The sequence below is a fragment of the Saimiri boliviensis genome, chromosome 4 (genome assembly GCF_048565385.1).
Source record: "Saimiri boliviensis isolate mSaiBol1 chromosome 4, mSaiBol1.pri, whole genome shotgun sequence".
In the NCBI taxonomy this organism is placed as follows: Eukaryota; Metazoa; Chordata; class Mammalia; order Primates; family Cebidae; genus Saimiri; species Saimiri boliviensis.
The window spans coordinates 60121047-60142437 of NC_133452.1; the positions used below are offsets into that span (position 1 = coordinate 60121047).

Sequence of the window (21391 nt, forward strand, 5' to 3'; positions counted from 1 at the left end):
AGAGATGGGTTTTTCCGTGTTGGCCAGGCTGGTCTTGAACTCCTGACCTCAAGTGATTCCCCTGCCTCTGCCTCCCAAAGTGCTGGGATTGCAGGTGTGAGCCACCACACCTGGACTCAGATGCTGTATTCTTTTGTTTTGTTTTGTTTTTGTTTTTGCTTAGCTCCTACCACCCTTGCAAGATCTGGGAAAAGAAGGTCATATTATTTGTTTGTGTTTTTATTTAAAGTAAAATTTCAAAATAGTAAAGTGCAACAGATCTTGGGTCATGTTTTCAGTTAGTGAGGCAGCAGTGTTAAGGACAGTTTGGGAAAAAGTTAGATTGCTAGATTCAAATCTAAGCTCTGATTCATGAAAGTTATACCACCATGGATAAGCCACTTGGCCTCCCTGAATCCGTTTCTTAATCATAAAATGGGGTTAATGATAAGAAGATCACAGGATGTGGTGAGGATTCAATGATCTGGTGTGTTGAAAGTGCCAAGCTCTGGAAAGAAACATACTTTCACCCTACAGATATCTAGTTCCCAGTATTACAGGAGAGGGATCTGGATCCAGACCCCAAGAGAGGGTTCTTGAATCTCTCACAAGGAGGAATTCAGGGTGAGTTTATTGAGTAAAGTGAAAGTAAGTTTATTAGGAAAGTAAAGGAACAGAAGAATGACTGCTCCATAGATAGAGCAGCCCCGAGGGCTGCTGGTTGCCCATTTTTATGGGTTTTTTTTTTTATTATATGCTAAAGGTGGATTTTTCATGCCTCCCTTTTTGAGACCATATAGGGTAACTTTCTGATATCATGGCATTTGTAAACTGTCACGGCGCTGGTGGTAGTTTAGCAGTGAGGACAACCAGAGGTCACTCTCATCGCCATCTTGGTTTTAGAGGGATTTAGCCAACTTCTTTACTGCAGCCCGTTTTATCAGCAAGGTCCTTATGACCTGTACCTTGTTCCCACCTCGTATGTCATCCCGTGACTTTGAATGCCTTAATCATTTGGGAATGCAGCCTAGTAGGTCTCAGCCTCATTTTACCCAGCTCCTATTCAAGTTGGAGTTGCTCTGGTTCACATGCCTCTGATACCACAGGACTGTGTGGGATTTTGGAGGACAGGGGCTAAACATGGTTTTGTGCTGTGCCTTAGGATGCTTTCAGGCACTGTTGCTTGCCCTTTGAGACTAACAGGCTTTGAGACTAACAGTGTCTACCCAGTCGACACTGCCTGCTCCTCCCCCAACAGCTTATCTTCTGACCTCTTAGACACTGTTGCACACACCAGCCTCTGGCAGCCTCCTAAGCACATCAACCATACATGGGCCCTGAGGCCTTGCTTGTTTTGCCTGGGCACACACCACTCAGCTGTTCCTCCAGGTATCCCTTGCTTCACCCCATTTCTGATTCTCGCCCAGAGTTCATCTCAGCAAGGCCTCACTGGACCGTATATGAAACTGCCATCTTCCTCTGCACATACTCCGCTCACCCCTCCTGCCACCCTCCTACTCCTTACCCTGCTTTATCTTTCTTCCTAGCACTTTTCATCACTAGACATGCAACCATATGTTTCTTAGTTCTTTTGTTTATTGTCTGTTTCTCTAAATTCCGTGGGGGCAGACATTTTTATTTATTTTATTCACTATGGTATCCCAGGAACCAGAACAGTGCTTGAGATATAGTAGGTGCTTAATAAATACTTGTAGAAATAAAAGAAGGAAGAAATAAAGAGAGAGAGAAAATAAAAATAGATAGTTAAACAGGAAACATACATTCTCTGCATTTTTAAAGTGCAAAGTTAAAGAGGATATCAACTTGTTACACCACTTTGGTTGGATTCCCCCTCGGGCTCCTTTGAGGCCTACTGCCTTCAGAAGGATTTTTTTAAAAATACCAACTCTTTGTTAATCAAAGAAAATGAAATGAACTTTTTTACACAAAAAGGATCATGTTTTACATAAGACTAAAAGATATATAATGGGTAAGGATATCCAGAACCTGCCAAATAATTCCAGTAAGAAAATTCAAACACTTAAGAAAGACTCATTTTCCAATAGCCCATTAGTCACAGAGCAGTTACCAAACTGTTAACAATTAAACCTACCTATATATTAGAAATACATTTCATTTTACCTACACACCCAACACACTTTAAAATGAATAGAGGAAAATATTAACTGGCTTTAGGAAAAAAAATACCTATTGAACTCATATATTATTATTATTATTATTATTGTTATTTTGAGACAGTCTTGCTCCATAGTCCAGGTTGGAGTGTGTGACACCAGCTCAGCTCACTGCAACCTCCACCTCTGGGGTTCAAGAGATCCTCCTGCCCCAGCCTCCCTAGTAGCTGGGACTATAGTCATGTGCCACCATGCCCAGCTAATTTTTTCTGTTTTTAATAGAGATGGGGTTTCACCATGTTGACCAGTTTAGACTGGTCTTGAACTCCTGACTCAAGTGATCTGCCCACCTTGGCCTCCCAAAGTGCTGGAATTACAGGCTTGAGCCACTGTTCCCAGCTGAACTCACATATTATTGCTTAAAGAGAACCTACATAATTCTTACCTCAGTGTTCCCTTGTTTTTAAAAAAAGTGGAAATCCATAGTCCAAAGGCTCTCTTTAAGGATGAGCGCTGCTATGGTGAGAGTTGGCTGAAGGTAAAGAGATATGAATGAAAGTAGTAAAAACAAATAAAGCAGAAGAATGAGCCACTGATAAGCACGATGTTTATAACTCATAAAACATTGCATTCATGTTGTGAAATTTCACAATCATTACAAAATAATTAATTTGCTTCAGGCTTTCCATCTGACTTAACATTTATAGGATTTCTTTCTAGTAGGAGTTTTCACATGACTTTTAAAGTAATTGTCTAAATGAAGAACTTTTCTGTGTTTTCCTAACTACTAGGGTTCTAACCAAGTGTGTATATTTATATTTATAAGGTCCATCCCCAGTGTATATTAGAATGGATTTGAATGAAATGAAGGCATTCCCACATTCTTTTTCTGAGACAGGGTCTTGTTCTGTCGCCTAGGCTGAGTGCAGTGGCACAATCACAGCTCACTGCAGCGTCAACCTCCTGGGCTCAAGTGATCTTCCCACCTCTGCCTCCCAAGTAGCTGGAACTACTGGTACACATTACCATGCCCAGCTAATTTTTAAATTTTTTCTTTGTGAAGACAAGGTCTCTATATGTTGCCGAGGCTGGTCCTGAACTCCTGAACTCCTGAACTCAAGCAATCAATCCTCTTGCCTCAGCCTCCCCAAAGTGCTGGGAATATAGGCAGGTGGGTCTTAGTCTGTCATCCAGGCTGGAATGCAATGGCACAATCATAGCTCTCACTGCAGCCTTGAATTCCTCCCACCTCAGCCTCCCAAGTAGCAGGGACTATAGGCACATATCACCATGCCCAGTTAATTCTTAAAAATTTTTTGTAGAGACAAGGTCTCCCTGTATTGCCCAGGCTGGTCTTGAACTTCTCGCCTCAAGCGACCCTCCCACCTCAGCCTCCCAAAGTGTTGGGATTACAGGCATGAGCCACTGCACCTGGCCACGTTCTGTACATTCAGAGTTTTTCTCCAGAATGAGTTGTTTTATGTTATCAAGTAGAACTAGAACACCAAAGGCCATTACCACATTTCCTCTCTTCGTAAGACGTTTCTTCAGTGTGAGTCCAGAAGGATCTTTTGAGATAAATTAATGCATTTTATTATTATCATCATCATATTGAGCAGAATGATGAAGATGATGATAATGAGAGGGGCATTCTAGAAGCATGTGATGCTGCATGGGCATGACACTCTGCCAAGTACTGCCCGAGTGCTCTACCTGTGTTATTTCATTTCATTCTCAGAGCTACCTGTGAGGCAGTTACCATTATCCCTGTTTATGCAGATGAGCAAACAGGCTTGGAAAAAGTAACGGACATCAACATTTTAATCAAAATCATCTGACTTTAAAGTTTGGTTTTAACCACTATCCAGCATCTCTGAATTTGTTGTCAGAAGTATAGAAATAATATCAGATATATAAGGCTGAATTCAAGAGGGTGGACTATGGACACAAAAAAAGAATAGTAAATACAATTGAAATGGTGTCAATATAAAATATTCACCTAGGAGATCTGAAGCAGAGAACAAGAGTGATGTTGGTGGGTGTGGGAGGGAGGGGGCAAGGAAGTGGGACCAGTGCGTAGGTAAGTTAGTAGGGAGAAGACCACCTGGGCAGATTTCCCTGAGTGAAACAACCTCTAGGATCTGAAGGAATTGATGCTGGGGGGCCCTCAGCTTCCCCATTTCCGGATTTAGCCTTCAGCCATGACAACTTCCTTTCCAGAGCTGCCTGGGGCTGTATTGTGAACCGTGGCTGAGTGTTAGGAGAGTCGGTTGGAGACTTAAGGTTTATCAATTAACTTCTGAGCCAGCTTTATGAGTTATATAATTTAAATGCTGCATGGCCTTTCTGGGATAAAATCTCTTTAAATACTTGGTGTTGTATCAGTTTTCTTTTAAAAATAGCACACACGCTTTTATTATAGGTAAATTGCTGATACTGACTTTAAAAAACATAGTCCTTCAATAAATATTTGTTGAGCACTGTATTCGAGAAAGGAGTGGAGTAGAGAACTGAAGTTAGTAGAGAGATTCTCATGGGGAGGATGGGGGGAGAGAGGGCAGATCTCAGAGCCTGCTCTTTTCACTAGCGTTAGCTTTGCTCCTCTTTTAGCTGTGGATAGATAAAAAATAACTTATTCAGGGACAAGGACATGGAGTCTTTTTGCGGTGGGAGCATTGCCTAAACCAAAATATGCCTATCATAAGAATACCTAAAAAAACCCTTGTTCCATTATGGGAAACTTTATTTCTAATACATTAGGTAAATAAGTTATCACTATAGGATATGAAATTTTGAACATGAATTCTGTTTGCAGCACCTATTTTTTTTATTCATTTTCTTATTTTTTTCTTTTCTTCTTTTTTTTCTTTTTTCTTTTGAGACGGAGTCTTACTCTGTCCCCCAGGCCGGAATGCAGTGGCGCAATCTCAGCTCACCGCAATCTCCGCCTCTTGGACGCGAGCAATTCTTGTGTCTCAGCCTGCCACCATACCCAGCTAATTTTTGTATTTTTAGTAGAGGCAGGTTTCACCATGTTGGCCAGGCTGGTCTCGGACTCCTGGCTTCAAGTGATTGGCCTGCTTCAGCCTCCCAAAGTGGTGAGATTATAGGTGTGAGCCACCGCACTGAGCTCTATCTTTTACATATTCTAAAGAGAATTTACTTTTCCTATTTTAGCCTCTCAGTTTAATCTTGATCTCAGAAAAGTATAATGGACTGTGGAATAACTTAGGAAGTAAGCAGAATTTATGTAAATATACTTCTGAAAATTGTGGCCACAATTATAATTTAATGCTTTATCCTTTCAAAAGCTGGCATTATCTATGAACGTAAAAGTGCTTACAAAATATATGTGAAATTATCATAGGAATATTTTCATGGTACACATGTTGAACAATTAGGTAACTTACTCTATTCGTTGGTATAAGTGGAATCACATTGTATTTTTTTTTTTCTGAGTTGGAGTTTCACTCTTGTTGCCTAGGCTGCAGTGCAATGGTGTGATCTCTGCTCACTGCAACCTCTGCCTCCTGAGTTCAAGTGATTCTCCTGCCTCAGCCTCCCAAGTAGCTGGGATTATACATGCCTACCACCACGCCTGGCCAATGTTTATATTTTTAGTAGAGACAGAGCTTCACCATTTTGGCCAGGCTGGTCTCAAATTCCTAACTTCAGGTGATCCTCCTGCTTTGGCCTCCCAACGTGCTGGGATTACAGGCGTGAGCTACCACACCTGGCCTATTCTTTTTTTTTTTTTTAATTGACATGGAGTCTCATTATGCTGTCTAGGCTGGTCTCAAACTCCTAGGCTCCAGTGATCATCCCACCTCAGCCTTGGAATCACCATTTAAAGCATCATTTTTTCCCTGTCATTACTGTGTCCTAAGTCTTTTTATCTCAAAATTCAAACGTTTATTTACTGTTATTTCTCAGATATAGTGTCTGGAAAAGGTGATAACGGAGAGTCGATTTATGGACCAACATTTGAAGGTGTGTATCTTTAAATTTTGTTAGTTATATATTAGTTGATTACTCAAACTTAACAGGACTGGACAGTTTCACAATTACAAATAAGATACCACTGGGGACAATACTTACAGTAAAAGTAAGAGTTAAAAATGAGCAGGTAGAGGGGAGCGCACCCTAAGGCCAGACCAGAGCAGCTTCATACACGCATATTTTTTTCACTTGCCTAATGATATTATTTCTTTAGGATAAATCCCAGAATTAGGATTATAGCGTCAATGGCAATTTATATTTTTAAGGCTTGTAATTTCCCATGCTCATACTTAGAACTGGTACCTTGATAGTCATTCTATTTACATTGATGTTAGGTGGCCGGGTGTGGTGGCTTACGTCTATAATCTCAGCACTTTGGGAAGCCAAGGTGTGCGGATCACTTGAGGTCAGGAGTTCCAGCCTGGCTAATATTTTCCAGCCTGAAAATACAGAAATTAGCTGGGCCTGGTGGCACGCACCTCCCACCTCCTCAGGAGGCTGAGGCAGGAGAATCACTTGAACCTGTGAGGCAGAGGTTGCAGTGAGCTGAGGTGGTGCCACTGCACTTTAGCCTGGGTGACAGACTAAGACTTGGTCTAAAGAAAAGATTGCTGTCGGTAGAAAAACTGAAAACACTGTATAACATTTACGACAAAAGTAGGTGACAAGGTATCTGCCTAAATTCCAAAATAAAAACAGGTAAGGGCAACTAGCCAACCCACAGCCATGAAATCTGCACGGTATCAACATCAGTGTGGAGAGGGCAGGTCTTCCCAAGAATAGGGTACTTAGGATCCCCTAAGTAACCAGTAGTGTGTAAGTACAAGGGGTCCCCAGGAGGGTTGGAAGAGGCTGGAGCAGTCTAACCTTGTGCACTCTCGAAATTGATCTAACAATGCTCTTCCAGGACAGGCTCCCATGCAGGTGGAGCTCCTGGGAATGACATCGAAATTATGCAGGTTATAGGAACAATCATGACAAAGAAGGAGTCGGAACAGAGCCAGCAATTTAAGGAAACAAGCCACCAGATTTTCAACATGCAAGAGGGAGCTTTTTGAAACTAGAAAATGTGCTTTCCTTCTAAAAACACATCTTTTAAACATTTAGGAAAACTAATGTCACCGTGTATAACAAAGAGAGGTTCTCTGAAAGAAAATGATGTTTATTCAGGAATAGGGCATTGCAGTGGGCATATGTGTGCCATGGTAAACAATATGCATATTCAGGAAGGTAAAGGGAGACACAGGGTTTTAAAGGAAAATTGGGGAAGATTACATAATTGTTTTGAAATGATAATTATCCTTGGCTACAGCTACCAGTAACAAGGGTGATACCAGTCCAAGGTTGGGCTGGGCAGGTGTCCTTGCAGAAGTATTAATATTTCTGGCATAAGGTTGCAATGACCTTTATACCAGGTTGTGGCTTTTGTAATTTTTTTTGTGATTGTTTTGTTATCAGGCATACAAGTGTGAGAACTCTCTGTTCATAGCTTTCCTTCGCTCTGTTTGTCAGCATTTCTTAAACACACATGACTACCTTTTGATTCTGACAACTATTACAACTATATTAAAATAAATAGTAGGCTGGGCGCAGTGGCTTATGCCTGTAATCTCAGCACTTTGGGAAGCTGACGTGGGTGGATCATGGGAAGCTGAGGTGGGTGGATCACCTGAGATAAGGAGTTCAAGACCAGCCTGGCCACATGGTGAAACCCTGTCTCTACTAAACAATACAAAAATTAGCCAGGCATGGTGGCAGGTGCCTGTAATCTCAGCTCCTTGGGAGGCTGAGGCAGGAGAATCACTTGAACCCAGGAGGCAGAGGTTGCAGTGAGCTGAGATCGCGCCACTGCATTCCCACCTGGGTGACAGAGGGAGACTCTGTCTCAAAAAATAAATAAATAAAATGAACAATAGAAGTTTCAAGGTCTTCAGGAGGCCGAGGCGGGCAGATCACAAGGTCAAGAGATCGAGACCATCCTGGCCAACATGGTGAAACCCCATCTCTACTAAAAAATTCAAATATTAGCTGGGTGTGGTGACGTGAGCCTATAGTCCCAGCTACTTGGGAGGCTGAGGCAGGAGAATTGCTTGAACCCAGGAGGTGGAGGTTGCAGTAAGCCAGGATCGCGCCACTGCACTCCAACCTGGCGCCTGGTGACAGAGCGAGACTCTCTCCAAAACAAACAAAAAAAGTTTCAATGTGATTATAAGAATAAAGAGAATAAGGAGCAGAGTAACATCAGCACGGATAGTGAATGTACTCTAGAAAGATATGATCATAGGGTACAGTTGACCCTTGAGCAACACGATTTTAAACTGTACGAGTCTACTTAAAGAAACTTAAAGTTTTTTGGTTTTTTTGTTTTTAAATAGAGACAGGGTCTCAACTGTATTCCCCAAGCTGGACTTGAATTCCTGGGCTCAAGCGATCTTCCCACCTTAGCCTCCTAAGTAGGTGGGACTGCAGGCACCTGCTACCACATCTAGCTTGGATTTTTTTCAATAAATACATTAGAATGTTTTTTGGAGAAGCTGCCACTGCAGCTATATCATCAAGTGTGAAAACCTTGCACTTTGTGAAATACGTTTACTTCCATTTTTTTTTTTTAAGGGACAGGGTCTCACTTTGTCATCCAGGCTGGAGTGCAATGGCATGATCATAGCTCATGGTAACCTTAAACTCCTGGGCTCAAGAAATCCTGCTGCCTCACAGCCTCCTGAGTAACTAGGACTACAGGTGCATGCCACCTGTAATCCCAGCTACTCAGGAGGCTGAGGCAGGAGAATTGCCTGAACCCAGGAGGTGGAGGTTGCAGTGAGCCAAGATTGCACCATTTGCACTCCAGCCTGGGTAACAAGAGCGAAACTCCATCTCAAAAAAAAAAAAAAAAAATGAAGCTGTAGAATTTAATTCCAGCAAAAGATGGTTTGATAATTTTAGAAAAAAGTTTGGCTTTAAAAATATCCAGATAACAGGAGAAGCAGCTTCTTCTGACCAAGAGGCAGAAGATGAATTCCAAGATGTCATTAACAAAATAAAAAGAAAAAGGAATCTGCCTGAACAGGTTTTGTGGCAGACGAAAGTGACCTATTCTGGAAAAAAAAAAAAAGCCACTAAAAGGCTGGGCACTGTGGCTCACGCCTGAATCCCAGCACTTTGGGAAGCCAAGGCAGGCAGATCACCTGAGGTCACGAGTTCAAGACCAGCCTGGCCAACATGGTGAAACCCTGTCTCTACTAAAAATACAAAACCTAGCTGGGCTTGATGGCAGGTGCCTGTAATGCCAGCTACTCAGGAGGCTCAGGCGGGAGAATTGCTTGAACCCAGGAGGCAGAGGTTGCAGTGAACCAAGATCCCGCCGTTGCACTCCAGGCTAGGGGAAAGGCAAGACTCTGTCTTTAAAAAAAAAAAAAAAGCCACAAAAGACATTTATTAGTAAGAGAAGCAAGCACTAGTATTTAAGGCAGGAAGGAGTAGGATAACTGTACTGTTTTGTGCCAGTGCAGTTGGGTTTATGATCCAAACTGACCTTAACCATAAAGCTGCTAGCCTAAACACCCAGTGCCAGCCTTTTGGCTGTACAAAGGGACGTGGGAAAAAAGAACCCTTTGCCTAGATTGGTTCCATCAATACTTTCTCCCTGGTAGTCCCCCAGTAAGGAACTACCTTTTAAAAAGTTCTTTTGACATTGAACAATGCCCCTGGCCACCAGAACACCATGGGTTCAACACCAAAGGCATCAAAATGGTCTATTTGCCCCCAAACACAGCATGTCTAATTCAGCTGCTAGTCGGGGTCATAAGAAACTTTAAGGCTGATTGCACATGGTACTCTTTTGAAAGGATTGTCAGCTTTATGGAGGAGAAGCCCAACAGCGAGAACATCATGAAAGGATTATACCATTCAAGATGCCATTGTTGTCATAGAAAAAGCCGTCAAAGCCATCAAGCTCGAAACAAGTTTCTGCTGGAGTAAATTTTGCCCAGATGTTGTGCATGACTTCACAGATTGATGACAGAGCCCATCAAGGAAATAATGAAAGATTTGTGGATATGGCAAAAAAGGTGAGGGACGAATGGTGTCAAGATATGGATCTCAGAGAATTCAAGGCCTGATATATGCCACAGCAGAGGCATTAAAAGAAGATGACTTGTTGGAGACAGTGCCTCCAAACCAGTACCAGATGATGAGGAAGAAGACATAGAAGAAGCAGTGTCAGAAAGCAGATTGACACTAGGCAAGCTGGCAGTAGGGTTTCAGTTACTCAAGACTACTTTTGACTTCTTTTACAACATAGACCTTTTTATGATAGGAGCAATGAAACTAAAGCAAAGAGTGGAAGAAGGATTGATACTGTATGGAAACATTGCTAAAGAAATGAAAAGGCAAAAAGGCAAACAGAAATTATAATGTATGGCTGGGCGTGGTGGCTCAAGCCTGTAATCCCAGCACTTTGGGAGGCCGAGGCGGGTGGATCACGAGGTCGAGAGATCGAGACCATCCTGGTCAACATGGTGAAACCCCGTCTCTACTAAAAATACAAAAAACTAGCTGGGCGTGGTGGCGCGTGCCTGTAATCCCAGCTGCTCAGGAGGCTGAGGCAGGAGAATTGCCTGAACCCAGGAGGCGGAGGTTGCGGTGAGCCGAGATCGCGCCATTGCACTCCAGCCTGGGCAACAAGAGTGAAACTCCATCTCAAAAAAAAAAAAAAGAAATTATAATGTATGTTCGTAAGGTGACACTGAGTGTACCCGCCTTTACTGCTTCCCCTTCTACCTCCTCCACCTCTCTCTGCCACCCCTAAGACAGCAAGACCAACCCTTTCTCTTCCTCTTCCTCAGCCTACTCGGTATGAATACCGTTATGATGATCCACATCTACTTATTGAATAGTAAATATATTTTCTCTTATGATTTCCTTTATAAATTTTATTTTCTCTATTATAAGGAAACAGTTTACAATATATTTAACTTGCAAAATACACGTAATCGACTATTTTTGTTATTGGTAAGGCTGCTAGTCCATTGCAGACTATTAGTAGTTAAGTTTCTGCGGAGTCAAAAGTTATGTGTGGATTTTTGACTGCTCCGAGGGGTTGGTGTCCCTAACCCCTGCATCGTTTAAGGGTCAACTGTAGATCAAAACTCTTAACAGTCTATATCAAAATAAGCTAAAAGAAGCCTGGGAAACATAGCAAACCCCATCTCTACAAAAAATACAAAAATTAGCCGGTGGCACACACCTGTAATCTCAGCTACTCATGAGGCTGAGATGGGAAGATCGCTTGAGCCTGGGAGGCAGAGGTTGCAGTGAGCCAAGATTGCATCACTGCACTCCAGCCTAGGCAACAGAGCGAGACCTTGTCTCAAACAAAAACAAACAAAAAAGCTAAAAGACATTAAGAAAATGATAAGACATGAAAGAGCTCATAGAAAACTTAACTATGATGTGACAGAGCTGAAGAGAGCAATAAAAGAAAATGTCAGAAGTGAATAAACTACAAGGAACATAAGAGGAAATAAAAATACAACATATATCCTAAAAGAAGTACAAGATAGGAAGAGGAATTTTTTTTGTTTTAATTTTTGTGGGTACATGGTAGGTATATATCTTTATGGGGTACTTGAGATGTTTTGATACAGGCATGCAATGTGAAATAATCACAATGTGTAAAATAAGGTATCCATCCCCTCAAGCAATTATGCTGTGTGTTACAATCCAATTATATGCTCTTTATTTAAAAAGATGCCACTATTATTGACTGTAGTCGCTCTGTTGTGCTATCAAATTTGAGGTCTTACTCATTTTTTCTAATTTTTTTGTGTGCCTATTAACCATCCCCACCTCCCCTTGTTACCCTCCACTACCTTTCCCAGTCTCTGGTAACCATCCTTCTACCCTTTTGTCTCCATGATTTCATTTGTTTTGATTTTTAGATCTCACAAATAAATGAGAACATGTTATGTTTGTCTTTCTGTGCCTGGCTTATTTCACTTAACCTAATAACCTCCAGTCCCATCCATGTTGTTGCAAATAACTAGATCTCATTCTTTTTTATGGCTAAATAGTACTCCATTGTGTATATGTACCACACTTTCTTTCTCCATTTATCTGTTGATGGACATCTAGGTTGCTTCCAAATCTTAGCTATCGTGAACAGTGAACAAACATAGGAGGGCAGATATCTCTTTGATAAAATGATTTCCTTTCTTTTGGGTATATACCCAGCAGTGAGATTGCTGGATCATATGGTAGCTCTAATTTTAGTTTTTTGAGGAACCGCCAAACGGTTCTCCATATTGGTTGTGCTAATTTACATTCCCACCAGCAGTGTACAAAGGTCCCTTTTTCTCCACATCCTTGCCAGCATTTGTTATTGCCTGTCTCTTGGATGAAAGCCATTTTAACTGGAGTGGGATGATATCTCATTATAGTTTTGGTTTACGTTTCTTTGATGATCAGTGGTGTTGAGCACCTTTTCATGTGTTTGTTTGCCATTTGTATGTCTTCTTTTGAGAAATAACTACGTATTCAATTCTTTTGCCCATTTAAAAATTTGATTATTAGGTTTTTTCCTATAGAATTGTTTGAACTCCTTATATATTCTGGTCATTAATCCCTTGTCAGCTGGGTAGTTTGCAGATATTTTCTGTGAGTTTTTTGTTTTTGTTTTTTCTTTGTTTTTGAGACAGAGTCTCACTCCGTCACCCAGGCTGGAATGCAGTGGTGCAATCTCAGCTCAGTGCAAACTCCACCGCCCAGGTTCAAGCAGTTCTCTTGCCTCAGCCTCCCAAATAGCTGGGATTACAGGTGCACACCACCACGCCTGACTAAGTTTTGTGTTTTTAGTAGAGACAGGGCTTCACCATGTTGGCCAGTGTAGGGTCCAGCCCTACAGGGTCCTGTGTGTCCCTCCCTGCTGTTGTGGAGATGAGAAACTGTGGAAATAAAAGATAGAAGAGAAAAAGAAAACAGAATTTGGACCCAGGGGTCCCCTGCCAACCAAAACGCAGAGTCCAGCAGTGGCCCCGAGTGCTGGGACACTCTGAGTTTTATTGAGTACACAGGAGGGGGCAGGGTAGGTAGGGTGAGGTAATGGTGGTCAGTGACAGGGTCAGGTAAATTATGTGTCTTGGAGATAAGGGCCCAGGTCTTTTAAGTAGCCGAGGTGAGGAGAAAACCTAATGCATTAGCGCTTTTCTCATACTTGTTAAAGAGGAACAAAGACATTAAGATTTATGTTACTACTACTGATTCTTATTTTTTGGGAAAAAGAGAAACCAGGTGCAGAAGTGGAGTATGAAAGTGGACAGAGAACATGACCACTGAAGCACAGCATTACATAGAGACAGTTAAGCCCCTGGATGTCTGCGGGTGTACCTGACAGCCATCAGGCCTACCACGAGAGCTTGGGGAAGCGGAGTTTTCTTCTAACTTCCCTAGGAAGGAGATGTCTCAGCAATTTGGATGTCTCCTTCCCTAGCTGGCTAAACAGTGGGCACTTTACCAGCCCTGGCACTGTCACACAGTTGAGGCACCCTCTAGCAACCATTATCCTGGCATGACAGAGGACTTAGAGCATCTTGCTTTAGGACCACTTTGTTCATCATGTCACCTTAGCTCCATGCTTCAGAACCCAATAATCATTAGTAAACTTAAAAGGTTATATCGAATATATGTATGTGAATAACTATGTGATTATATATGGTTATATATATATATAGGAATAACTATGTAGCTGTATCTCTAATTCTTTTCTAGCTCTTTATTTATATGGGAACAGACTGAGGCTTTAGACCCTTGCCTTGGCACTTGTGGGATCTTCCACGGGGTTTCCTGCCCACAGGCCAGGCTGGTCTTGAACTCCTGACCTCAAGTGATCCACCCACCTCAGCCTCCCAAAGTGCTGGAATTATAGGTGTGAGCTACCACTTTAGTCATCTCTTCACTTTGTTGATTGTTTCCTTTGCTGTGCAGAAGCTGTTTAACTTGATGTGATCCCATTTGTCCAGCGAGATTCCCTGATATTTTATTGAGTAGTTTCGTAGTTTGAGGGCTTAGACTTAAGTCTTTAACCCATTTTGATTTGATTTTTTTTTACATGGTGAGAGGTAGGGGTCTAGTTTCATTCTTCTGCGTATGGATATCCAGTTTTCCCAGCATTATTTATTGAAGTGTTTTCCTCAGTTTATGTTCTTGGCACTTTTGTCGAAAATGAGTTCACTGTGGGTGTGTGGATTTGTTTCTGGTTCCTCTATTGTGGTCCATTGGTTTATTTGCCTGTTTTTAATGCTAGTACCATACTGTTTTGGTTACTATAGCTCTGTAGTATAATTTAAAGTCAGGTAATGTGATTCTTTCAGTTTTGTTCTTTTTGCTTAAGATAGCTTTGGCTATTCTGGGTCTTTGGTGGTTCCATATACATTTTAGGATTTTTTTTTCTATTTTCGTGAAGAATGTCATTGATAATTCCTTTTTAGAAGAAAACAGCTTTATTGAACAGGTAGCATTACAGCTCCAATGGTATTACAGTTCTGTGACTGCTCCTGTAGAGCAGAGCTACCCCCTAGGCAGAGAGTAGCAGCTCAGGATGGTTTTGTAGTCACATTTATACCCACCTTTAATTGTATGCAGGTTAAGGGGTGGTTTATGCAGGAAAGGGGTAGTAACTTTTGGATTATTAGATGCCATGGAAAAGGGCCAGTAACTTCCAGGTGTTGCCATGGCAACAGTAGATTGACATGGCACACTGGTGGGCAGGTCTGATTGAAAGCTGCTTTCACCCTGGCCCTATTTTAGCTAGTCCTCAATCTGGTCCATTGTTTGAGCCCCACCTCTGGAATTAAGTCCTGCCTCCTACCTCATTTCCCCCTCAGAAATTAGATCCTTCTCCTTAAGGGGGCTGCAGAAGGGTGAAGGTCAGTCTTCTGTGACTGCTTCCTGCTGAGCTCATGGGCACAGGCCCTGCCTAGCACCGGAGGAGTGAAAAATCTCTGGATACCTGATGTAAGGGGCCCAGAGACAGGATACTTTCATTCTCCAGATCAGTAGATGGGATAGGTTGGAAGCCTTGTGCCAGCATTTTTTTTTTTTTTTGGGGCCTGGAACTGGTGTAATCTAGAAAACACAAACTTTTACTCAGAGGTTAAATAAGCAAGGGCCAAATATTAGAAACAAAAAGATAGCTATCCAAGTTCCTGCAAGAGGTAAAAACCAGGTGAGACTTGGGAAGGCACTTGATAGTTGACCAACTATAGTTGGGGTCAGTGCTCTGATTATATCTCTGTAACCAGGTAGCTTGTTCATAGATCTTTTCAATGTTAACCTCAGCTTGTCTAGAGTTGTTAAAATATGTGCAGCAGGTTTTATTAATAACTACACAGACTCTACTGTCTCTACTGTGTTCAGCTAGTAAGTAATCCAATGCTAGTGTGTTATCAAGAACTACATTTGCGAAAGAGCCTAAGGACTCTTGAATTCCCTTTAATGCCTGACCCATGTTGGTGGCTAAGGATTCTAGGGATTGAGTCAAGTTCATTAGAGATGACTCATGATAGGCAAAGCTGCCCGCAAGGTGCTGCTAGTCCTAGCACTGCCAATTCCTGCCAGAATTAATCCTATTACTCACTTCTGGCATTCTTGGGTGTTATGGGGTTATAGCCAGTGACTCCTGGAGGGGCAAGAGTGACCAGTATCCATTCACCTTCGTTCCAAGTTTTTGATATACAAGGGAAAGCTACTCCTAAGAGAACAGGTGACTCCCCAGGGTGTTGGGAGCAGTTCAGGTTGCAATTTCTTCCCATTCATGGCACAAGCAAAAATGAGCCAGTTGGAGCATAAACAGAAGCCCTACGGGGTATGGTATTTACGCCTTGCTGTGAAGTTGTGTCTATAGAGATACTTATTCCCTGTTCCAAAGGGGATGGTGGGACACTTTGTTTTCTGGAAAGGGTCAGTACTCCCACCTTCCCAGACTAGGCAGTTGTTTTTCCCTTGTGTGTTCTGACCCGTAAGGTACCATATGTGGTCTCCTTGCTTACAAGTGGAATTCCTTTCACCTTGCTGTGGCCTTGGGAATGTGACAGCTAAAGTTGGATCAGAGCATCACCGGGAGGCTTCTGCTCTTGTGTCATAAACACAATGGTGGCTGCAAAAGATAGAATCATTAGTGCACTGGAGATACAGATACCCTATTTCCCAGGTCCAGGCTATGGTGGCAGAGGTTCAAGTAGAATCTGTTAAGTGGAGGAGAGTTCCATTTAACAAGTAGGGGTTTGGGGTTTGGGGATCGCTATGGTTAGTTAGGAGGTTGTGGGGGTATGGTAGTGAGATTTCCCAGATAAGCCAGAAGATAGAGCTCTCTGTCCTGGGGATGTTCATGACAAATCCAGCAACCATGAAGATGCTTCCCTGATGCAATACTTGTCAAAATATTTACTATAGAGTTGTGTCCCCACCCACACCGGGCCAAGGTGACTAGGAGAGCAAACAGGATGAACAGTGACAACATGGTGTCCCTTAGACCTTAGCATGGCCTCTACACCCAACAACGACAAAAGAGGTGTTTCCCAGGAGGTTGGTTAAAGCGACAGAAAAGAAGTATTGTAATCAGAAGGAAGAAAAAAATTAAAGCTCCAGCAGAAATGGCACTGACTGATCTTCCAAGTGGAACCTGGGTGAAGATCTCTCCAGGATACCTCTGCTGAGATGGGCTCAGCGCCTGCATCAGGTGGTAATCCACCAGTCTGCTGGTCAGAGAAGTGGGCCCCACATGAGGCAGATGGCACTGTGACCACTCTGCTAGTGGGCTGTCTTTGGTATTTGATAGGGATTGCATTGACTATGTAGATTGCTTTGGATAGTATGGACATTTTAACACTATTAATTATTCCAACCTATGAACGTGCAATAGCTTTTCATTTTTTGATTGCCCTCTTCAATTTCTTTCATTAGTGTTTTGTAGTTTTCATTGTAGGGTTTTTCACTTCTTTGGTTAATTCCTAGTAATTTAGTTTTATTTGTAAATCAGATTGATTTTTAGATTTCTTTTTCAGATTGTTAACTGTTGGCATATAGAAATGCTATTGATATTTGTATGTTTTTCTATCCTGCAACTTTACTGAATTTATTTATCAGTTCTAATAGTTTTTTTTTTGTGTGTGGAGTCTGTAGGTTTTTCCAAATATAAGATCATGTCATCTGTAAACAAGGATAATTTGACCTCTTTCTTGTTTTTGTTTTTTGAGAGAGAGGTCTCTTGATACTGTCACCCAGGCTGGAGTGCAGTGGTGCAGTCTTGGCTCACTGCAACCTCTGCCTCCTGGGTTCAAGCGATTCTCCTGCCTCACCTTCCTGAGTACCTGGGATTATAGGGACCTGCCACGATGCCCAGCTAATTTTTTTGTATTTTTAGTAGAGACAGGGTTTCACCATGTTGGCCAGGCTTGTCTGGAATTCCTGACCTCTAGTGATCTGCCCGCCTCAGCCTTCCAAAGTGCTGGGATTACGCATAGCATAGCATGAATCTGATAGTTTGAAGCAGAACAGCCAACACCAAGACATATTTTCATAACATTATTGGACATTAATGAAAAATTATTTGGGCATCCAGGCAAAAAGAGCAAGTGATTTATAAGGGAAAGAAAATTAGATTATCATATTCTTTGACATCAACACTTTATGCCAGAAGAAAATGGAATAATAATGATACTCAAGCAAAGGAAATGTGAGCAAGGATTTTATATCCAGTCAAATTGACATTGAATAATAAAGGGCACACAAGTTTATCAACATGCAAGACTTTAGGGAATAGTGTTGCCAGAAGCCCTTTCTGTAGAATCTGCCATAGAATGAATTTCACACAACCAAATATTAATAATAAGAGAGACATTGACACACAACTGGTGGTGAGCATTAATCATATTGTTCTTTGTGAACTTAAATTCAATGAGGCATATGCCAGGTGTGGCAGCATGCACCTTTAGTTCCATCTACTTGGGAGGCTGAGGCAGGACTGCTTGAGTCCAGGAGTTTGAGACCAGCCTGGGCGACATAGCAAGACCCCATCTCAAAGAAAAGGGTGAGATTATGCTGTGTAATGATGATATGCTTGGGCAGTGGAGATATAGTCTATTTTTTTTAAAAATAGAGGAAAATGAATATATACAAGTTTTATTTTTTAACTATTCTCAGTAAAGTACACTGCTGATGGTATTATTGGTATTGTTATTTTGAGATTGAGACTGTTTTATATGTAATGTGAGATAAAGTCATTGAGTAATTATGACATGTTCAAATTTCATCATTTTCTTTGTCCTTGAGAATCAGAATTCTCAATGTGGAAGAAAGAAGATAGAGATGAAATATAATAGAGGCTAATAAGAATATTCCATAGTCCTGAACATGAATTGGAAATATCACTTTAAACTCAAGAAGTATCGTGTGTGTGTGTGTGTGTGTGTGTGTGTGTGTGTGTGTGTATGTATGTATACCTCTGTTCACTGAAAAGGTCTATAAGCAATGACCACAACCCAGTAACAATGCGTAGTCTTAGAATTTAGATTGTTGTTTTGAAATGTCATTTTTCACTTAAAGAAACCAGAGTCTCTGGGAAAAATGGCAGATGCCAGATCTCAGGCAGGAAATCTGCAAAATGAGCCTGAAACCTCGTGTGCTATTCGATAGCAAAAGTGGCCTTTATCGTACAATGCTGCAAAGTGTGGAGATTTCTTTTGTGAAAGATCACTGGGGTCATGTCAGAAGTCCTCAGGAGCCAATTTGAAGAGGGTCTTACTGGCCAAAGATGGGGTAATTTGAGTTTCACAAACAATAGTAATTGCAATTGATAAAAACCCAATAAATATTTCAAATCTGTGATTTTATGATGATATTATAAATAAAGGCTAATGGGTTACCTTTGGAGGAATACTAGGAAATTAATTTATCATGAAAAGTGATAAGTATAGGGAAAGAAGCACTCCTACCTTTTCTCTATGTAAACTGTACTAAATTGTAGATAAGGGGAAACATCTCTTTATAAAAGTATTGCCACTGATAAATGAAAAGGAAATAATAGAATTGGAATGTCACCGTTTTGCTGCCCCCAGTGAAATAATGAGTCCAAGCATTTGCTGTATCAATCTGCTAATTTCACAAAAACAGAGACAATAAGACATGATGAGGCTTCTGTTGAAAGAAGACACTACCAAGGAATATGAGTCTGATTAAGTCCCTGAACTCAGCTGCCAATTTGCAAGAAATACAGTCAGTTTTGTTTAATGTGACATATGTGTTCCTAAAAAAAACTACACATTTTGGCCAGACATGGTGGCTCATGCCGGTAATCCCAGCACTTTAGGAGGCTGAAATAAGAGGATTTCTGGAGCCTAGGAGTTCAAAACCAGCCAGGGTAACATAAGGAGATCCCATCTCTTAAAAAAATAATAATAATAATAATTAGCTGGGCATGATGGCATCCCCCGGCGGTCCTAGCTGCTTGGAAAGTTGAGATAGAAGGATCTCAAGCCGAAGAGGTCCAAGGCTGCAGTGAGTGAGCCATGATGTAATCCCTCCTGGGTGACAGAGTGAGACCCTGTCTCAAAAAACAAAACACACAAAAAATCCACTATGCAGCATCGTACAATTAAAAACCACTGAGTTTATTGTGAAAATGAGGTTTGAGAAGAACTTTCTTGATGGAATTAAAAAAACAGCATAGTAACAAGCAAAAAATCCATCAGTACAGTTTTACATATGTTAAATGGTCACAAAACTTACATACCTTGTAAAAGACCTGAGGTTGGTGAAAGTGGGAATGGGAAGAGTTGCAAGCTTTTGAGTGATTTTGAAGTGGTGGAAGGAGGGTTTTCTGCAATCAGAACCCTAGATGTGGGTGGGAGAGGTTCAGAACAGCACCAGGGTAGCTGGTAGATAGATGTGTGAGGTGTGTGTGTTCCTGCATGGCTCCGCATAGCTAGATGCAGTTTTCATTTCCCTAGTGTTTCTCATTGTGGAAGAATGTAAGTAGGGGTGAAATCCGTAATGCACAAGGCTTTCCCTAATATATCCATCAAGTTGAAGCAAATGTGCATTTTCAAAACTAGTTTTATGGCAGAACTGACAGGACAGAGGACTGGACTGCACCATGTGTGCAATCGACAGACTTGACTGGGAGAAATTCTCAAGGTTAAACAGCTCAGGTTCATTAGTAATAGATAAATATAAGGAAAAGAAAGGGACACCTGCAGATTAAAAGACCTTAAAAAGCATAACAAATTTTTTAAGTGGGAAAGACTGAACTGTAGTGCTTAGGGATTCACATTTGGATGTTAAGACTATAAGGAAACATTAAGTGCATTGTTATATAAAAGTTGGGGAATGGTTCCTTTTGGGTGAGATAGGGGCTTGACAAGGAACTTTGGACAGAGGCCAGCAAAATTTCTTTTCTTGGCCTTTATGCATTAATTTTCTATGGTGTTTTTTGTCTATATTTCAATACAATGAAAAGATATCTTTATTGAATCAATGGCCAAAGTGAAAGGGAAAAGTAGTAGCTATTTTCCTTCTAAATTCCTGCAGACAGCTTTATCAGATGAAAACATGCAAGTGACACCATTCCTTTAGTCATTCATAAAATACTAAACTCCAAGGTAGGTGCTCACATGGTGCTAGGGCCTGTGACAACAAGATCGTTTAACCGAGTTTCTACTCTGAGGGATTTTAGTGTTTTTGTGCAGACAGATGTTTAAACAGATCAGCTACAGGTGCTGTGCCAGTTGCTGTTAGAGAGGAAGGAACTGAGAGCTCTGGGAAAAGGAAGAATAGCTGCCTGGAGACTGGGGGTGGCGGCACAGAGTAGCCTTGAGTTGGGTCTGCAGCAACACATTGCAGATGGGGAAAGGATTCTCCTGGCCCCAATCCCTGATGACGATCCACTGTACCTCTCCACCCCACAGCCATTATCAGAGTACCCAAATGCTTTGTGCTTGGAGTCACAGCTTCAGACAGAACATGGGCCTCCTGTCCAGTAGGAGACTGATTTATTCACTCACCTCCTCACCTGACCCCCTAGACACCCCTGAGTCTCTGCTGATTAACCCTCACCCCATTCTTAGACCGTTAGTATTTGGTCTCCAGATAGAGGCTTTGCTGTCCTTATTGTGGCCACGGAGTCCCGGTGTGTTCAGTGACATTTTTGTTATTCGGTTGGTCTGGTAGCACAAAATTAGAAAAAATCCAGTAAGCAATCAAGTGAGAAGGAGAGATGTTCCAGAAGG

At 41.6% G+C, this 21391-nt stretch overlaps 1 protein-coding gene across 3 annotated transcripts in view; it reads left to right on the top strand.

Annotated features, from left to right (window-relative positions):
* Positions 1 to 21391, top strand: part of PPIL6 (peptidylprolyl isomerase like 6) — a 48930-nt gene that overhangs the window by 14442 nt on the left and 13097 nt on the right. For 2 of the 3 annotated variants that reach the window (XM_010346458.3, XM_039467620.2), the window contains one exon: positions 6048 to 6104. The exons of the other annotated variant lie outside the window; for it this stretch is intronic. In XM_010346458.3, the coding sequence (XP_010344760.2) occupies positions 6048 to 6104 (57 nt within the window). The remainder of the gene's footprint in view (positions 1 to 6047; positions 6105 to 21391) is intronic. 3 annotated transcript variants of the gene reach the window in all.